This window comes from Martes martes, assembly GCF_963455335.1.
Source record: "Martes martes genome assembly, chromosome: 8".
NCBI classification, from domain to species: domain Eukaryota; kingdom Metazoa; phylum Chordata; class Mammalia; order Carnivora; family Mustelidae; genus Martes; species Martes martes.
This window is the reverse complement of record NC_137895.1, coordinates 66934926-66952560: the sequence shown is the minus strand read 5'-3', so window position 1 is coordinate 66952560 and position 17635 is coordinate 66934926. Positions and strand designations below refer to the sequence as shown.

General features: G+C 38.4%; 1 protein-coding gene across 2 annotated transcripts in view; it reads left to right on the top strand.

Moving 5' to 3' along the window:
* Positions 1-17635, top strand: part of STK38L (serine/threonine kinase 38 like) — an 89374-nt gene that overhangs the window by 49202 nt on the left and 22537 nt on the right. For both annotated transcript variants that reach the window (XM_080812017.1, XM_080812016.1), the window contains exons 2-5: positions 4992-5136; positions 8863-8914; positions 15391-15513; positions 15763-15846. In XM_080812017.1, coding sequence (XP_080668143.1) covers positions 5003-5136; positions 8863-8914; positions 15391-15513; positions 15763-15846 — 393 coding nt within the window. In that variant the 5' untranslated portion in view covers positions 4992-5002. The remainder of the gene's footprint in view (positions 1-4991; positions 5137-8862; positions 8915-15390; positions 15514-15762; positions 15847-17635) is intronic.

Here is a 17635-nt window from a genome sequence, read left to right as displayed (position 1 = left end):
ACAAAGGACAGTGTTAAATCCATTAGAGGAATAAATTTGCAATATAATAAGTGCCAGTCATCTAGATCATTCTTTGTAATAATTTGTTCACTTCTGTTGTTGGTTTTGTTCAATTTGAAATTTTTAAAGCCAATTTGTATCTAGTTAGAAGGAAATTATTTTTTCTTGTTTTTAAAGCTAATTTCTAAAGGGCATTATTTAATCAAGACTAAGGGTGGGATTTTGGCTTTTTCTGCAATTGTCTCTCTCAAGGAGGATTTTTTTCTGAAGTTAACCTAACACTAAATGATTCTGTAGTTTTTAATCCAAAGAAAACTATTACGTATGAAACATATAATTTCAACTCTATTAAATTTGAGTTCTGTTACCATCATTTACTGAATGCCTACTGTGTGCTCAGCACTTCGTCCAGTATTGTAATACTTTCATTACAAAGACGAATACAAAGATGAATAGGTTTTGCTCTGATTTGTTTTTTAAACACGGTACATGTACTTGCAGGTATGTATATGTAAGTAGAGTAGAAGGACTTAATCATGATTAGATGATACGGTGTCTAGAAATTGTTTTTCATTACTCAACATCCACCTTTGGATTTTGAAGTTAAACTCATTACGTCGTCTTATGATGGGAGAAACCTGACCCTGTGTTTATTCCTCTTTTATAAAGACCTCAGGTTCTTACATTTTTATCTAAAACAACTTCATATTGCTCTGTACTGTTGATGCACACAATTACTGATGTTTAGAAGTGTTGTGAATTCCCTAGCAATTTTTTTTATGTTTCACAAAAATGTCCCCCAAAGTTTTGCTCAGTAATAATTCTGCCCATATCTAACCCCTCAATTTTGCTTCATTCTGGGAAAGCCCAGTCAGCAGGAGAGCTTAATGATGGCCATCTCCAGCTACTTTAAAGTACCTTTGGCAAGATCATGATCCATCTCTTATTTATTTGTTTTTTTAGAATCTGCTTTAGTCTGATGCCATTAAACATTTAAATTGAATGGCGGTTCTCTTTGTTTTGATGTTGTGCTCACCAAGCAATCTTCTGATCCTAATTAAGGCTTTACATCTAGCTTGCCTGCAAGGTTGGAATACATTTGCCAGAAGATACAAGTTTCTGTTCCTTGTTGCTCAATTTCTTATTGTGTAAATCAGTAAATTGCTATTATGTCATGCATATCAGTCCCTTGTGAACTCTTTTAGGCTAACGTAGCTTCCAGAATTTGATTGCTGTGGATCTCTGGAAGCTGAAGGGCAGAGCTTTCTTCACAAGGTCCCTGGACAGCCAGTAATCTGTCTTCCAAGGCTCGACCCTGAGTTCATCACACATCTTTCTTTCTGACTTGTGCAAGCATTACTTAGGTGTGGTTTCTTTGTGCTTTTTTCAGGAGGCAGCACAGAAGATTTTGGTTGGTTGGGGTTTTTTTCACCATTTGCTTTTTGAAAGAAACATATAGACCTTGGACAGCCATAGTTGGGTCTTGGCCTTTTTTCCTCCTAGGAACTGGCAAACCAATTTGAAAATTCCTTATCAGATACAGATCTTTTGGACAAATGAGAAAACCCTCCGAAGTCCCTGGATATTTCTCTGTGTTGGAGCTTCTAAGTTTTCCCACCTCCAAATGTTGAAAAAAAAGTTCTTTATTTGTGTTTGATGAGTGTTATCTATGAACTTACATGCATAAGGAAGCTCCTTGGAATTCTACTGCCAATTTTAGATCTCTCCCCCTTTTGAGCATTTAAGATGCATGTTAGCATATTAAAAATGCTGAGAAGTCTTGGGGCGCCTGGGTGGCTCAGTGGGTTAAAGCCTCTGCCTTCGGCTCAGGTCATGATCCCAGGGTCCTGGGATCGAGCCCCACATCGGGCTCTCTGCTCAGCAGGGAGCCTGCTTCCCCCTCTATCTCTCTGCCTGCCTCTCTGCCTACTTGTGATCTGTCTCTGTCAAATAAATAAATAAAATTTAAAAAAAAAATGCTGAGAAGTCTTGAAATAAGACACGTGTTGAATTTCATTTACTTTGGATTTCCTGAATTTATTTGAATTCCTCAACCTCTAGTCCATCTTCCTTAGCCTTCCCTCCATCCTCAAATCCCAATTAAGTGGGACTCAGGATGTCTGCTGTATACCCTGCCTGTTCTGTTTTTCCTTGTTTGACTTTTCTACATCTGAACCTGAAGGACAGACCATGAATCCAGTGATTCTGAGGTTTCTAAAGATGGTGTGGCAGCATTGCCTTAGATAACATTCCAAGAAGAGTGAGAACTCAGTACTCAAAAATCATTCAGCCATGATAATTCTTGAGTTCCATTTGTTTTTATTTTTTATTGTTTTTAAAAATAATATGCATTATGTTAAACCATTTAGCACATTTAAAAAATTTAACTAGGTGCCTCAAATAATGTCTTACATTTGTATAAGCCACTGTGGCTTTGCTGTGTATCAGCTCAGATGGCCTTAGACGATGCCGGTGAACCAGCAAAGCAAATATTATAAAACCCCTCTTGAGTTCATAGTGTTCTAGTGATTGGTATAAGACCTTTCTATGGTTAGCAGCAGTGCCTGTATTAGATCTCAAAATTTCTGACTCTTAAGTTCAGTAATTTCTTCTCTTATAGTTGCATATTAGCCAACCTTATTTTTTGCCAATTCTTTCGATTCTTCCTCCACCCCCCATTTGACAGGTTGACCCATTCATTCATTAAAGCCTACTATGTGTCAGACACAGTGCTATTATGGTGAATACTCAAAAATGAATGGGGAAGATCCTTGCCCAGACATGCCCCTAGTTCAGTGGGAGAGACGGATGAGTGCTAAATACCAGTATCCGAGACCTACTGGTACAGGTGCTAGGCAGCACACATGGAAGAATACCAAATTATGGCTCTTCTGGTGGGGAATGTTAGAGAGGTGATCACAGGAAGACTTGAGCTAAACTTGGTCTTAAAGGTCAGAAGTGGTTGGGGATAGATCATGCAAGGGTTTGGAGGCAGGAAAGAGCTGGTATGTTGGGAGAAGAGGGGTGGGGGCGGGGCAGTAGAGAGGCTAGACAGACAAGTTGGAGACAGCTCCTGGAGTTGGATCCTGACTCCACGACACACTAGCCTTGGGATTTTTCTGAGCCTCAGTTCCTTACTTTGCAGGGCTGTTGTGAGGAGGAGATGCACTCATGCTTAGGAAGGGCCACTCTCTTAAATCCTCTGGAGAAAAAAGGAGAATCAGTGAATAAGATATCATACAATTGCTGATAGGCACAACCATTCAGTGTCCCCGAGTTGCCTTTGTTTATCATGCCAAGCTAATTTGATTTGCTATAGGCAATGAGGAGACGTGAATGATTTTAAACAAGTGACATAATCAACTTCTTGTTCTGAAAACCTTTACAGTAATCAGCAGAGAACAAGTTTGTGAGGCTAAAAGAATAGATTCATGTTTAGACATAATGACTTTGAGGCTTATGCAGTACATTGAGGTTATAAAGCCAGTTAGAGGGAAGTAGAACCGGGAATTTGTCAGTTAAATTGTACACTTTCAACCTATACTTGACTCGCTTGACATTAAGGAACAAGAAAGGTCTTTTGTTCATTCCATTATCTCCCGAGTCTACTGCAATTCAGGTCCATACTCAGGGGTCTGTATCTTCACGTAGCTAGGGAGTAAGTGTCAGGTTTGGGGGAATGCTTTCCAGCTAATAGTGCAATATTGGATGCTTGCTGTTGGCAATCTGGGTCTTCTCTAGGTCTGTTATGATCTCCATCTAGATAAGCAAAAACCTCTTTACTGTATGAAACCATTCTAGTCTTTTTTGGTCCTGATGTAGACTGTAGACTGTAGGAGACAAGTCTCTTAGGGTCATTGCCCATCAGCAGCGGTCACCACAGTTCAGTCTGCCTCACCACCCCCACGAAGCAGCCATTTTGCTACAGTCCTTGTCTTATTGTCCAAATTATCTTCTTCAAACCAGTACTTTATTTGGCTGGCCCGTGGTTTTTTGAAGTTGGCACTTGAATGGCTTTAAGTAGACACACGTTGCCCAGTTAAGGTCCTAAAACATCCCTGCTGTTACCTGGCTTGATTCATTTGTGTTTTCTGCCTGACTCCTATGGGCATTTGTGTGTCATTTGGAAACGAAATGGACCTCACAGTCTGGAGAAGTACACCAGACCTTGTTACAGCACATTCTGAAATGAAATAGGATTCAGACTGAAATAGGGCAGCAGAGCCTCTATCCAGAGGAGCTTCTTTTTAGAAGTAGTTCACCTGCAGGGGTGCCTGGGTGGCTCAGTGGGTTAAAGCCTCTGCCTTCTGCTCAGGCCATGGTCCCGGGGTCCTGGGATCAAGCCCTGCATCAAGCTCTCTGCTCAGTGGGGAGCCTGCTTCCCTTCCTCTCTCTCTGCCTGCCTCTCTGACTACTTGTGATCTCTGTCTGTCAAATAAATAAATAAAATCTTTAAAAAAAAAAAGTAGTTTACCTGCAAAGCCTATATATGGGAGAATTGCTTCAGATTGACGTTTGTGTGCAGATTTGATAAACTGCTTTATGTTTCCTAGAATTTATATGATGGAAGCTACTTCTTACTATTTAACTGGACTACATTAATTCTACAGAGACTTACATTTAGTGCAGACATATGTAGTAACAAAATCTTGTGGATTTTATTTAGTAATCAATAAAACAACAACAAAATAGATCGAATCTCTTGTTTTGAATGCTCGTTGAGTACAACTTTTTGTATAAAATGTGTCCATGTTGTGTGTGGACTGGTTCTTCTCGACTCTTATTCACCCCTGGCGGTACCAACACGAAAATAATTTCTGCTGCTTCCTCTTTCTTTACTGGTATTGTGTTATTTATAATGTGAAAGACTTGGATAGCGTAACTGTTAGGGTAGAATTTTGCTTAGCAGAAATTAAACCATCTCCAGAGTTTATTATGAGGATTAGAAAGTGTTTTTCTACTGAACAATTTGTGTTTATATGTTGTTTCAGTTTCGGTTACTATGGCAATGACGGCAGGGACTACAAGCACCTTTCCTATGAGCAACCATACCCGGGAGAGAGTGACCGTGGCCAAGCTCACGTTGGAGAATTTTTACAGCAACCTAATTCTACAGCATGAAGAGAGAGAAACCAGGTATAGTAAAGGCTGGTCAGAGTTTTCTGTTTGGTTTAATAAGCCGTTAGGTGGCAAGTAGGGTGTAAATGTTTGTTATTATTATATTAATATAATAATAATAATAATATAATTAACACTAATAAATATTGTGGATCCATGTATGCTGTTTTTAGGTGTCTTGTACTGACAGTGTCTCCAGTTATTTTTGCAGAATTTTTCTTGTCCTGTGCCCCAATATACTTAAATCACGTCAACTAATACCTTCAGTAAAACATTTCTAACCATGAAATTATGATTTATCTTTATACTTCATGAATAATTAATGTTATTAATTATCCAAAACATGTATAGAGTGTAAGCGGAGGTAGAGGAATAAAAACATGAACGACGTGTTATTTTGCCTTCAGAAAACTCTGAAGAGGGAGATAAGGCCCATAAATATTACATGAAAGAGTGGAAAGCATCACTAAGAGAAGGGCAAAGAAGGGAGAGATTGCTTTTGACTACAGTAACTGGGAGGGTGTCATAAATGGTGGTGGCATTTATCAGGGTTCTCAAGGAAGAGTATTAATTACATATGCATTAATGGGAGAAGAAGGAGATAAAAGAGCAGGAGGAAGGATAATACCAACAGAGAAAATGGCCTTTGGTGCTGGGTCAAGCAAGAACCAGTCTAGCTTGAGCTGGATTTCAGCTTTCCTTGTGAGCCTAAGACGCTTTGCTAATGTAGCTGTTCTCATGAGAGTAGAGAGGCCTGAGGATTTTTCTTTTTCTTTTTTTTTTTTAAAGAGTTTATTTATTTATTTGACAGAGAGAGATCACAAGTAGGCAGAGAGGCAGGCAGAGAGAGAGGGGGAAGCAGGCTCCCCGCTGAGTAGAGAGCCCGATGTGGGACTCGATCCCAGGACTCTGAGATCATGACCTGAGCCAAAGGCAGCGGCTTAACCCACTGAGCCCACTCAGGCACCCGAGGCCTGAGGATTTTTGAACAGAATCCATGATCATGGTGTTTCTCCAGAAAAATGCTTTAGATGTCATGTATAGACTGGATTGTGCGTGGAGAGATAAGAAACAGGAAAGGCTAGTGATGTGTAGTGCAGGCACTTAGAAAGGGCTGGAATTAAGGATCGTGACAATAGAATAGAAATTAGGAGCAAGAAAGATTGACAAAAGTGGTGCTTAGTTAGGTATGAAATATTGGATGGGTCTAACCACTGATCAGCCAAGCTGAGCAGAGAATTGAACTAGAAAATAAAACTTAAGTAATTATTCAGAAGTTAACCTAGAGACACAGAGGGAGAAAGAGAGGAAGGAGAGTTAAGAAATACGGAGAATAGCAAGGAGAGCTAACATCTTTAACCAAAGTTCCTGAAGGAAGAGAGGAAAGAGGCTGGAGTGGAAGCAGGTTAAACTAAATTCACCATCAGCAAAACTTCCAGAAGATTCAATTTAGGCTGAAAGAAAGTGATCACAAACAGATCTAAATATAAATGTGGGGATAAATCTCAACACAAATGGTGTAAAAACAGTAGCAATAATGATAATGTCTTATACATTTTTTAAAGTAGAATTAAGATATTTTCCAGCAGTGGACTATCAGTCAGGAGGGCAGTAAGTATCGTTAAAGTGTTCCTAGAGATCTTTGTGTCACCGCAGTAGAGGCACAACATACAGAGAGGTAAAGATCGATTCATTTCAGACTAATAGAGTTTATAACTTCCAAACTAGTGGAAGGGAAACAATGGAATGAGGAAAAAATCCTGGTTCTAAATAAGGCAAGGGAAAAAGAAAAAGTAAAATGCCAAAAAGTTGACACAAATAGAAACCACACAATCAGTTAGAAATGAATCCAAACATATGAGTGATTATACTAATTGTAAATACAATGAAAGTCTCTGGAATTCATCCAGTCACCAAGGGAGAGTGAACAAAGTAGAAGAGAATCAGGAAAAGAAAGACTGCTGTTTCAGGAGGCAGACACTGAAGTTACGCATCAGAATTTTGAAGGCTCGTTGTCTTTTCTTGATGAAATCTTTCAGTAATTCAGTTTTGCCCTCTTTCCAAACAGAGGGAAGTAAGACTGAAACTATCTGCTGTTATTTCAAGAAGGGCAGGGTGGGGAGCAGTCTCAACTTGGTGCCATGGAAGTCATATTAAACAGCTCGTATTTTCTAAAAGCTTATACTTTAAGACTACATGTGATGAATTTTTAAGGCTTAACTAATTGAGTAAATACATAACCCAAATAAAGTACCAATCAGAACAAAGTATCAGGACATTTAGGAGGAAGACTATTTTCTTTTCAGGTACCAGAGAAACCACAGGTCTTCTTGTTTAGATATGGTAGAAACAGACGAAGGTTACTGCCTCTCTCTCCAGAGTAAGGGATGATTCCCTGAAGTGTTTGTCTTGGCAAAGTGAGGAAAGGGGGCAGTGGAGATTAGGGAGAATCAAGTTGCCTGTATGCAAATGGGCCCTCCCAGATTAGCGGTCCTCCTCCACTGTGCACTCTGCTGAGAAGAAAACTCAGAAGAATCATTCAACAAGCGGCTCTGTGGGGCCCAGAGGAGCATGACGGCGGGCAGAGAGCTTACTCTGTTCTGAGGGTTAGGCTTCAGAGAATAGTGTGTAAATGAAAGATAAATATCAGTGTGATAACGCACCAAGGTGTCTATTACAAATGTTGGGGAAGTAGCCAGAGAACATGCCATTAGGTATCATTGCCTTTGGGGTACTGATTGATGAACAGCCATTAGATATTTTTATGAATTTTCTGTAAGAATAAGGGGTTAGGAAAGAGCTTACCTTTAGACATATTGTAAATGACAAATACTAAAAAATGTATATGATGATTTCAATCCTCAACCCTTGTATTCCCATGTAGGTAAATCCTGGAAAGTTAGTCTTACTCTAACGTACTCCAGAACTAATCAGAAAGAGCTCTCTCAGGTTTATCTTTAGGCAAAACCAATATGATAGAAGTAAAATGATGAATATTCAGTTGGAAATGAGTTGCAAAATTTGTATCACAGCCATCTCCGTAGTTCCTGGTTCCTTCATCCGCTGGCCCTTTCCCTTCTCCTCCCCATCTCCCCGCAGTGCTTAGCTTGACTAACTTCAGTAATGTCCTCTAAAAATGAGGAATAACTGGACTGGGTTGTACCTAGAAAAGCAAATGCTCTGGTGGATAGTGGGGTTTTTTAAATGTACAGTTTGCAAAGAATTAGAATAAAATATACTCAATTGCATTGAACATTTTCTTCTTGACTGATTATGAAATCAAGCTTAGACTTTAAATGAAGGCCTTCCACAAGCTCATTTAGCTAATAAGTATTAGAATCAGGGTTCAAACAGGGATATCCACCTAAAATATTTATACTTTTAGTCACTATAGTTACTTTTATATACTTCTAATGTAAACACTGATAAATGTTAATGATTTTGGTGGTTTGCATATTAGAGAACAGATTTTCCTTACTGGATTATTAGTCACCTTTGTTAATCATTGATTTAAGCAGCATTAGAAGCAAATTTTTCATTTGGCCGATATGAGAAAGTGAAATCTGGGTTGGATTTATATTTTGAGAAAGAAAACTATTCTTAATGATTATTTTGATTCAACTTGAGATATCTTTTTTTAGCATAGCAAACTGAAGTGGTAAACTCGAATAAATAAATGAACATTTCTTAAATGGGAATAGTTAGGAATGTATTGAAAATTTAAATTATTTTTTCTTTGAAAAGGCAGAAGAAATTAGAAGTGGCCATGGAAGAGGAAGGATTAGCAGATGAAGAGGTAATGTTAGCTGTAATTACTGTGACTGTAGTTAATGATACTATGTACTTAAAAGTTACTAAGTGGATCTTAACTGTTCTCACTATTAAAAAAATTACTTATATGAGGTGATGGGTATTTTAACTAGCCTTATTGTGGTAATCATTCCATGATATGTATGTGCATCAGAACATCACATTGCAGACCTTAAACTTGCTGTGTTATATGTATGTCAATTATATCCCAAGCAAGTTATTGGGGAAGGGACTAATTACTGGATAATGACAACCCCAGGGACTTTTTTCATGTATTGATACTAGATGATTTTATAACTTAGGTAATGTGGATTTCATCATTTGAATATGGGCTTCTTAATGTCTTACTATGATGAAGTTCTTTAAAAGGAGGCAGCTTTTTATCGTTTCAATTCTGAGAACATAGATTTAGTGAACAGGGTCTATGGTAACCTAAGTGCATGGAACAGGAAAAGTGGGCTCCAAGAAGAATCAGTGAATTGCCAAATCTTCTCACAGTTTTTTCTGAACATTTCTTAAAACCATCCAGTTCTCGGGCGCCTGGGTGGCTCAGTGGGTTAAGCCACTGCCTTCGGCTCGGGTCATGATCTCGGGGTCCTGGGATCGAGTCTCACATCAGGCTCTCTGCTCGGCAGGGAGTCTGCTTCCCTCTCTCTCTGTCTGCCTCTCTGCCTACTTGTGATCTTTGCCTGTCAAATAAATAAATAAAATCTTAAAAAAAACCATCCAGTTCTCTAGTCCAGTGCCTCTCCCCATCTTTAAATTACTATGTGTTTCACTTGAAGAAAAACTGCCCCCAGCTGGGCTCTCTTCCTGCAGTCTGGGCCCCACTCCCACCCTCAGGTTTTCTGCACACTTCACCCAGAGTTCTCTATCTAAAAACAGGTTTGATCCCATTATTCTTTTGCTTAATACCCATCATTGGGTCCCGAGTACTCTCAGATGAGTGCAGGAGCCTTCACAGTTAGGTCTCTGCGGTTTCATCCTAGCCTCATCTCTTGTCCCCCAGCCCCATGCCGACCACCACTACTGGGTTACTCTGACCTCCACGTTCTTGCCTGTGGACCTTTCACAGGCTATTTCTGCCACTTAGAACTCCTTTACCCTTATGCAATTCCCATTCTTCTTCAGTTAGCTCTGGGCCTCACTTCGAGCCTCAGTTCCATGCGGAAATCTTCCCTACATTCTGCATGAACACTGTTCCTGTCCCTGCAGCAGCGCTAAAATATCCCCTCCCACAGTAGACACTTCATGATGTCTTATTCAGCTTTACACCTCCAGACACGGCAGAGGGCTACAGATAGAATAAATATTTGGTGAATAAAGGAACAATGACCTTTCCCTCCAGGAGTTCACCAGTTAGAAGGAGTGATGATGATTGTGTGTGCATAAAAATACGCATACATGATGGAATGTGGCAAACTTCGAAAATACAGGGATTTTTAAATATAGGGATCAGAAAAGGTTTCATGGAAGAGGAAACAACTGATTTGAATCTTAGAAAAATAGGGAGACTTACATTAGAATTAAGAGATAAATAGAAAATAATTGCTGAACAATGAACTATAAAGAATGCAGTAAAGAAAACAGCAAGGTAAACTGACAGAACATATGGAAAGGCTAGGCTGGTAGTAGTTTACTAAGAAATGTACAGGTAATAGGGAGATACAACTGAGAATAATCAGTTTAGCAGTTTTCAGTGATCAGGAAAGAATTTCTGTACTTGAAGAGTGATCTTCCAAATGATGACTTGAAATCAAACCATTATTTAATCTTTCCTGTACCTTTCCTAAGACTGTTCCTTTATTTTTCTGCTGGCACTATTTAAATAAAATAAAACATTTTATGATTTGTACCAAATGTGGTTACTTTGTTAATCAGTTGACTCAGTATAGAAAACCTAAATTATTTGCATAAAATTACTATGATAAATGTCTTAAAACTCATTTAATTATATTCTTTAAACTGTATTACAGTCAATAAAGAAAAAATAAAGTGAAGCACATACCTTTTCTCATTTATTCATTAGTATTAATAACTTCCTTATCAATAATCTTTTAATTGTATTAATGCATATTATGCATCATTATATTTGCATATATAGAGAAACATTATATATAAATGAATCTTAAGCATAAGATCTTAATTTGAATTCTCAAGGGAGAAACTATAAAATAGATGCTCGGGGGTCAAGCAGATAACATGAATGAGGGAAGCTGGCTGGATTGTTTTCACGATATCTTAGGTTATATATTCTTTTGATCCAACACACTTTGTTTGCACGTTCAACTCCCAAGAATATTTTTTCATTTCCACAAAGAAATAGACTCTATTTTTTTTCTTTTTCTAAAATATCGGATCCTCACAGTTTATCTTTTGATAAAGACATATCCCTTTTCACTTTACTGAAAAAAGACAGGAGCACCAGCCCTGTTCTACATGTCACCTGATGACTGGTATCAATTAGAGAACTGATGTCCATCAAAAGAGGACCGACTGCCTCTTTGGCCCGGTGTGGCCAAGTTCCTGTTTTTCAAGAGAGGCTGGAAATCTGGACTTTTATGTGACATCACTTGCTTTTTTAAAATACTGGCGAATAATTCAAGTGTTTTAAGAGCAACTTGTAGGCAAAATCAAATACATCTGTAGGTTGAATACAATTAGTAGCTTTCAGTTTGCAGTCTCTGTTCTGCACCAGGAAGGAGAAAATACATTTAGAGCTATTTTCTTTAATTCTTCTAATTAACTTGGAGAAAATGTGATATGATTTATACCTAAAAACAGTTAGTGGCCCATAATAACTATAAAACTTCTAAAATTTTTTAATTTTAATTCCACAAGTGCTTATTATTAGGCCCCATGCTAGGTCTTAGATCATGGCAAATTCTACAAAATAGACATCCTCTCTTAACCTTGATATAAAATATGTTGCAACTATCATTATGTGGGGTGGATTTTTCTCTTTAAAGATTTTATTTTTTTATTTGAAAGAGAGAGAGAGGAAAAAAAAAACAAGTTGGGGGAGGGGCAGAGGGAGAAGAAGCAGCAGGCTCCCCTCCGATAAGGGAGCCTAGTCCGGAACCCTGAGACCATGAACTGAGCTGAAGGCAGACACTTAACTGACTTAGCCACCCAGATGCCCTACAGTGGATTTTTTAGAAATAAAATTGTTTTATAAAAATCTAGTTTTAAATTGAAAGCTTGTATTTATTCTTAATTCATTCATAATAGAAAATCTTTGTAAAATAATTTGTGAAAGTTATTTGTGAAAATTAAACCATGTACTGTGGTCGTGTAGGATATATATGGAGATGAAGTTGCCAGCCGAACTCTTTCCTATCTCAGAACTTCTGTGTATACTGTCTGTCTTATACAAAAACTGAGCATCCCACAGATCGAGAATTTGAGGACTACCCATTTAAAAAGGAATGGAGAAAGGAAGAAAACGATGCATGTCTAGTTTCGTCTCACTTAAGAAAATCCCATCAGACATGGAATATTATACACTCTAATGGAAAAACAAAATAAACAAATTTAAGCTGCAAAAGGGAGCCATGAAATTTTAAGCCTGTCCACAGATTTTTCTCTTTGGCAAAAGAGAATATGATTACTACAAAAATGTTATTTGTTTTTCAAGGCTGCTTAATCTACACAAGTCATGAGCAGATACATCAACATGCTTTTTTTATCAGTATATTTTTTTGAGTTTATTCTTTAATTCCTAGTATAGTCAACATACAGTGTTAGATTATTTGCAGGTGTACAATATAGTGATTTAACAATTCTATACACTCAGTGCTCATCATGTCATCAATTTATTTTTTAAGATATACTTATTTATTTGAGAAAGAGAGAGAGAGCATGTGCAGGAGGGACAGAGGGAGAAGAGAGAGAGAGTCTCCAAGCTGAGCCCAGAGCCCTACATGGGGTTCCATCTCACGACCTGAATGGAAACTGAGAGTCCTATGCTTAACCGACTGTGCCACCCAGGTGCTTCATCAATACATTTTTTTTAAAAGATTTTTATTTATTTATTCGACAGACAGAGATCACAAGTAGGCAGAGAGGAAGGCAGAGAGAGGAGGAAACAGGTTCCCTGCCAAGCAGAGAGCCTGATGAGGGCTCAATCCCAGGACCCTGGGATCATGACCTGAGCCAAAGGCAGAGGCTTTAACCCACTGAGCCACCCAGGTGCCCCCATCAATACATTTTTTAATGCTAGCTTGCTTCACCTCCCTCTGAACTGCAACACCGATTTTAAGACTAATATCATGGTAGGTGGGGGGCACCTGGGTGGCTCAGTCGGTTAAGCGCTGGACTCTTGGTCTTGGCTCAGGTCATGATCTCAGGGTTTTGGGGCCTTGGGCTCCACTCAGTGGGGAGTCTGCTTCTCATCTCTCCCTGCCTCTCCCACTGCTACACCCCCTCTTTCTCTATCTAAAATAAAAATAAATAAATCTTTAAAAAATGTGTATTTTTTTAAAAATAATGTAACAATGTTATGGTGTGGTCCCATTTTTGTAGAATTATGTGATCCCTATACTTGTGATTCTCCCTTTTTGCCATTAAATAGCTGTGCCCCAGACTACATAAACATTGTTTACTTGCTGCATTACACAAGCTATTAAATATTAGTGAACACTATTTTCTTTAGTGGCCTCTCTCCTGTTGATTTTGAGCATGATTATGGATGTAATGAGATCATCTTTTCCATTCAGATTAAACAAGTTTCTGAAATGACACCCAACTGTACTCCATTTTATACTCCACAAATCAGAAACCCAGAAAGAGTTTCAAAATTCTTACATTTATGTAATAACCCCCCCCAAACCTCTTTGCTGCTTGAAAGACATGATACTATAGTGCCACCATGTGGCCTTTTTAATTAGTCTTAAAATAAGCTGCTCTTTGGGGCTCTTTTGCTTTACTATAGTAATTCAGTTATTTAAAAAAAAAAAAAAACTATTCAATGAGCTTTTAAAAATTTTTTTTATTTTATTTTTTCAGTGTCCCAAGATTCATTGTTTATGTACCACACCCAGCGCTCCATGCAATATGTGCCCTCCTTAGTACCCACCACCAGGCTCACTCAACCCACCACCCCCTTCCCCTCCAAAACCCTCAGTTTGTTTATCAGAGTCCTCAGTGTCTCATGGTTCGTCTCCCCCTCCGATTTCCCCCAACTCACTTCTCCTCTCCATCTCCCCATGTTCTCTTTGTTATTCCTTATGCTCCATAAGTTAGTGGACATTTTTGAACCAAAAAATAGTCTTCACTGTTTCCACCATTGATGTGCCTGTGTGCGTAACTTCATTCAGCTGTTTAAAGATGTTTAAATTGAGGATATAATTTCTTACCTTTTTTTTTTTTTTGAGGATGTAATTTCTTGATCGCATCGTCTTAGATTAATTTTATTGGAAGTATCAGAATTCCATTGCACTGGTGATGCACATTTACCCATTTCCAGTTAATTGATAGTTTGCCATACCTTTTTGAAAATAGATATATACAGGAATAGTAAGACACCATTCAGTGGCTATACCTTGTACAAAGCAGTGTTTCTGAGCTAAGATGGTCACTTCGACTTGACTTTCCCTCAGAATGGAACTCTTGAAAGCCTGGTAGGGTTCAGTTGACGGTGAACAGGTGCTTAACTTTTTTATTTTTGTTTAATTCCTAATATATGAGACCTCTACTGGGAACTAACAGAATGTCAACAGAGTTTTGTTTGGTCAGGGGGAAAATGACATTTAGAACAATAAAGTGAACGTCCCTTCTAAATGTAACCTTCGGGTATTTCATAATGTTTTTTTATCAGCGTTAGTTATTTTTTGGCGATCTTTGGAAAGCATATTATGAAATTCCTGACTTGAATATCTTAATGAGTTCTTCATGTAATTATTATTATTTTGTAATCTCATATTTTTAGGAAGTTGTGTGCCAAATCTCAAAGCAATTTATTAAAATTTATCTGAGAAAAAATTCTATCATAAGTAAATCTCCATGGAAACACTGCTGTGGTGTTCTCTTGGTGTCCTAAGTTTCAGGAGTTGTGAGAGAACAACATGGAAATTAGAGAATTGAAGCAAAGTAGATTGCCTGATGGTAAAATTCATGATCAGAATACGATTAGCATTTCCTAAAGCTTAACTTTTCTTTATGAATTAAGTTAGCGTATACATGACATATAAGATGAACTTCCATTAAAATGAAATATTTAATGGAGTCCACCTCAAGAATAAAGATTTATCAATTGGTGAAAATAAAAAATGTTTTCTTTAGATTGTTTTATTCTTTCCCAAATTAACAAATACTCAACTTTGGTAATTAAGTTCTAACACTAGTATATAATATTTAAGATACTTTATCCCCATTTTACATGTCTTTTCTTTTAATACTACAGGCTTCCTTTATAGCAATCTAAATTTAGAATCATCCTTTTAAATTGTCTTTTTTTGATAGAAAAAATTACGCCGATCACAACATGCCCGAAAGGAAACAGAGTTCTTGCGGCTCAAGAGGACCAGACTTGGCCTGGATGACTTTGAGTCTCTGAAAGTTATAGGAAGAGGAGCATTTGGAGAGGTTACTTCTTTTTTAAAGACACTGCTGTTGAAAATATGTAGCTTTAGATAGTTTAACATATGTATTCCAATAGGCTAATATGTATTAAAATAGCTTAATGTATCAGAATAGTTTAATATTAAGAATTCCTAAAAATATAAGCAATGGCAAATTGTAACACTGATCTCTTTAACAGAACTTACCTTTTGTTTCTCAATCAATAGTAGGGATTGCATAACATTGATAGCATGGTCAATTTTTACATTCTAGGTGCGGCTGGTCCAGAAGAAAGATACAGGCCATATCTATGCAATGAAGATATTGAGAAAAGCTGATATGCTTGAAAAAGAGCAGGTATGAGTTCTTTAACATACAACCAAAAGGAATACCACTGAGTAGGTGTTAGAGTAAATGTTAATATTGGAATTTGTAAAAAGAAGTCTACACATCTTACTGTATAGAGTCTATTAATTTTTTGATAGCCTGTTTTATTGTTTCTCAATTCTTATAGCTAAAATTTCTTCCAAATTTATAATCTGAAATTGTATTAGCTTGTTCAGACTGCCATAACAAAATACTACAGACTGGGTGGCTTAAACAACAGAAATTTATTTTCTCACAGTTCTGGGGGCTGAAAGCCCAAGATGAGGGTTCTGGCAGGGTTTGAGTCCAGTGCAGCACTCTTCCTGGCTTGCAGATGTCTGCCTTCCCACCAGGTCCTCACATAGCCTGTCCTTGGTGTGTGCACAGAGAGAGAAAGCGAGCGCTCGGGTGCCTCTTCCTACAGGATGCTATCCTCCTCTCCCTCTCTGGCCTCACCTAACCATAATCACTTCCTTAGAGGCCCCACCTCCACATTCAGTCACCCTGGGGGTTCATCATCACAGGAATTTGGGGTGGGGGGGTACACAAACATTTACTCCATAACAAAACACCTTCTTTTCTGATTTCAGTGAAAATAAGGGACAGTTCTCAGTTTCCTTAATCCCTATCACATACAAGCAGGACCAGTTTCCTGAGAAGTTGCTGATTTAACATATTTCCAAAATCTGTAAACCACCCCCTCTCCCAATGTCATATTCCTGGACTCTCTATGTTTCCTGTGACTTAATGCAGCTTAAGGGTGGGCCATAAATCCGAGAACATCAATAGTATTATTTATGTGTTCCCCTCTGTTTCTTGTCTGGATAGAGGCTCTATAGAACCCTAAATGGATTACATATGCTAGGACAGGTCTCAACAACCGGATATAGAGGGAGGATGGCCCCTCTCTCTACCTCATGTTCTACTTCAGTCTTTCAGTCCCTGTCTAAAGCTTACTTCAGAGTTCAGCTTTTGACTGAACAAGTTACAGAAGAGGTTTAGGCAAAAAAGACCAAACTGTAGGTCCTCATCAAACTCCTCAGATTCTCCTTTCTTTGCTTCAATTCCTTCTCCTCAGCCAGGGCAGCCTTGGTGGAGGGAGCGGGACTTCCTGCTGGGGTGGGTCCGCAGACCTTTGTTTGAAGATGAGGCTCCTGATATTGATGTTGACCTTGGCCAGGGGCCTTTGCAGACAAGCCTGGCCAGAAAGGTTCAGCTTCTACACCCACTGCTCTGATGAGGGCATTGATGTTATCCTCTGTGACTGGAGGATGAAGACTGAGTAGATAGATGCTGGTAGCAAGCCAGAGACAGAGGCCGAGTGCTGTACCCACATGGTGCTAGTCACCAGAGGAAGTGAGGGTCTCACCCTTCTCGGTCCTGGCTTCCTCAGAAGGAGTCAGCACCTTAGCAGCAGCTGAGGAAAGTCCCGCCTAAAGCTTCCATAGTTACCATGGCAGTATAAGATTTATTTTTATTCAAATATTCCCCACCTTGAATTTTCACTGCATTCTTTCACTTTATTTCTATTTCCTGTGTTCAACAAGTATTTACTGGGGGCCAATGATGTGCCAGATGGGCCTGTGATGTTGTAGATTAACACATAGGTGGGATTAACAGGACAAACCTGATCCTTATTTTTTTCTGGTACTGGGGACATAGACAGCTATCTCAAATAGTCATGATTGAGAAAGACTACAAAGAAAGTTTGTACAAAAGGATAAATTGATGCAGATGATCTGGCTTTAGGAGGAAGAATTAGATGAGGGAGTGTTTCTCT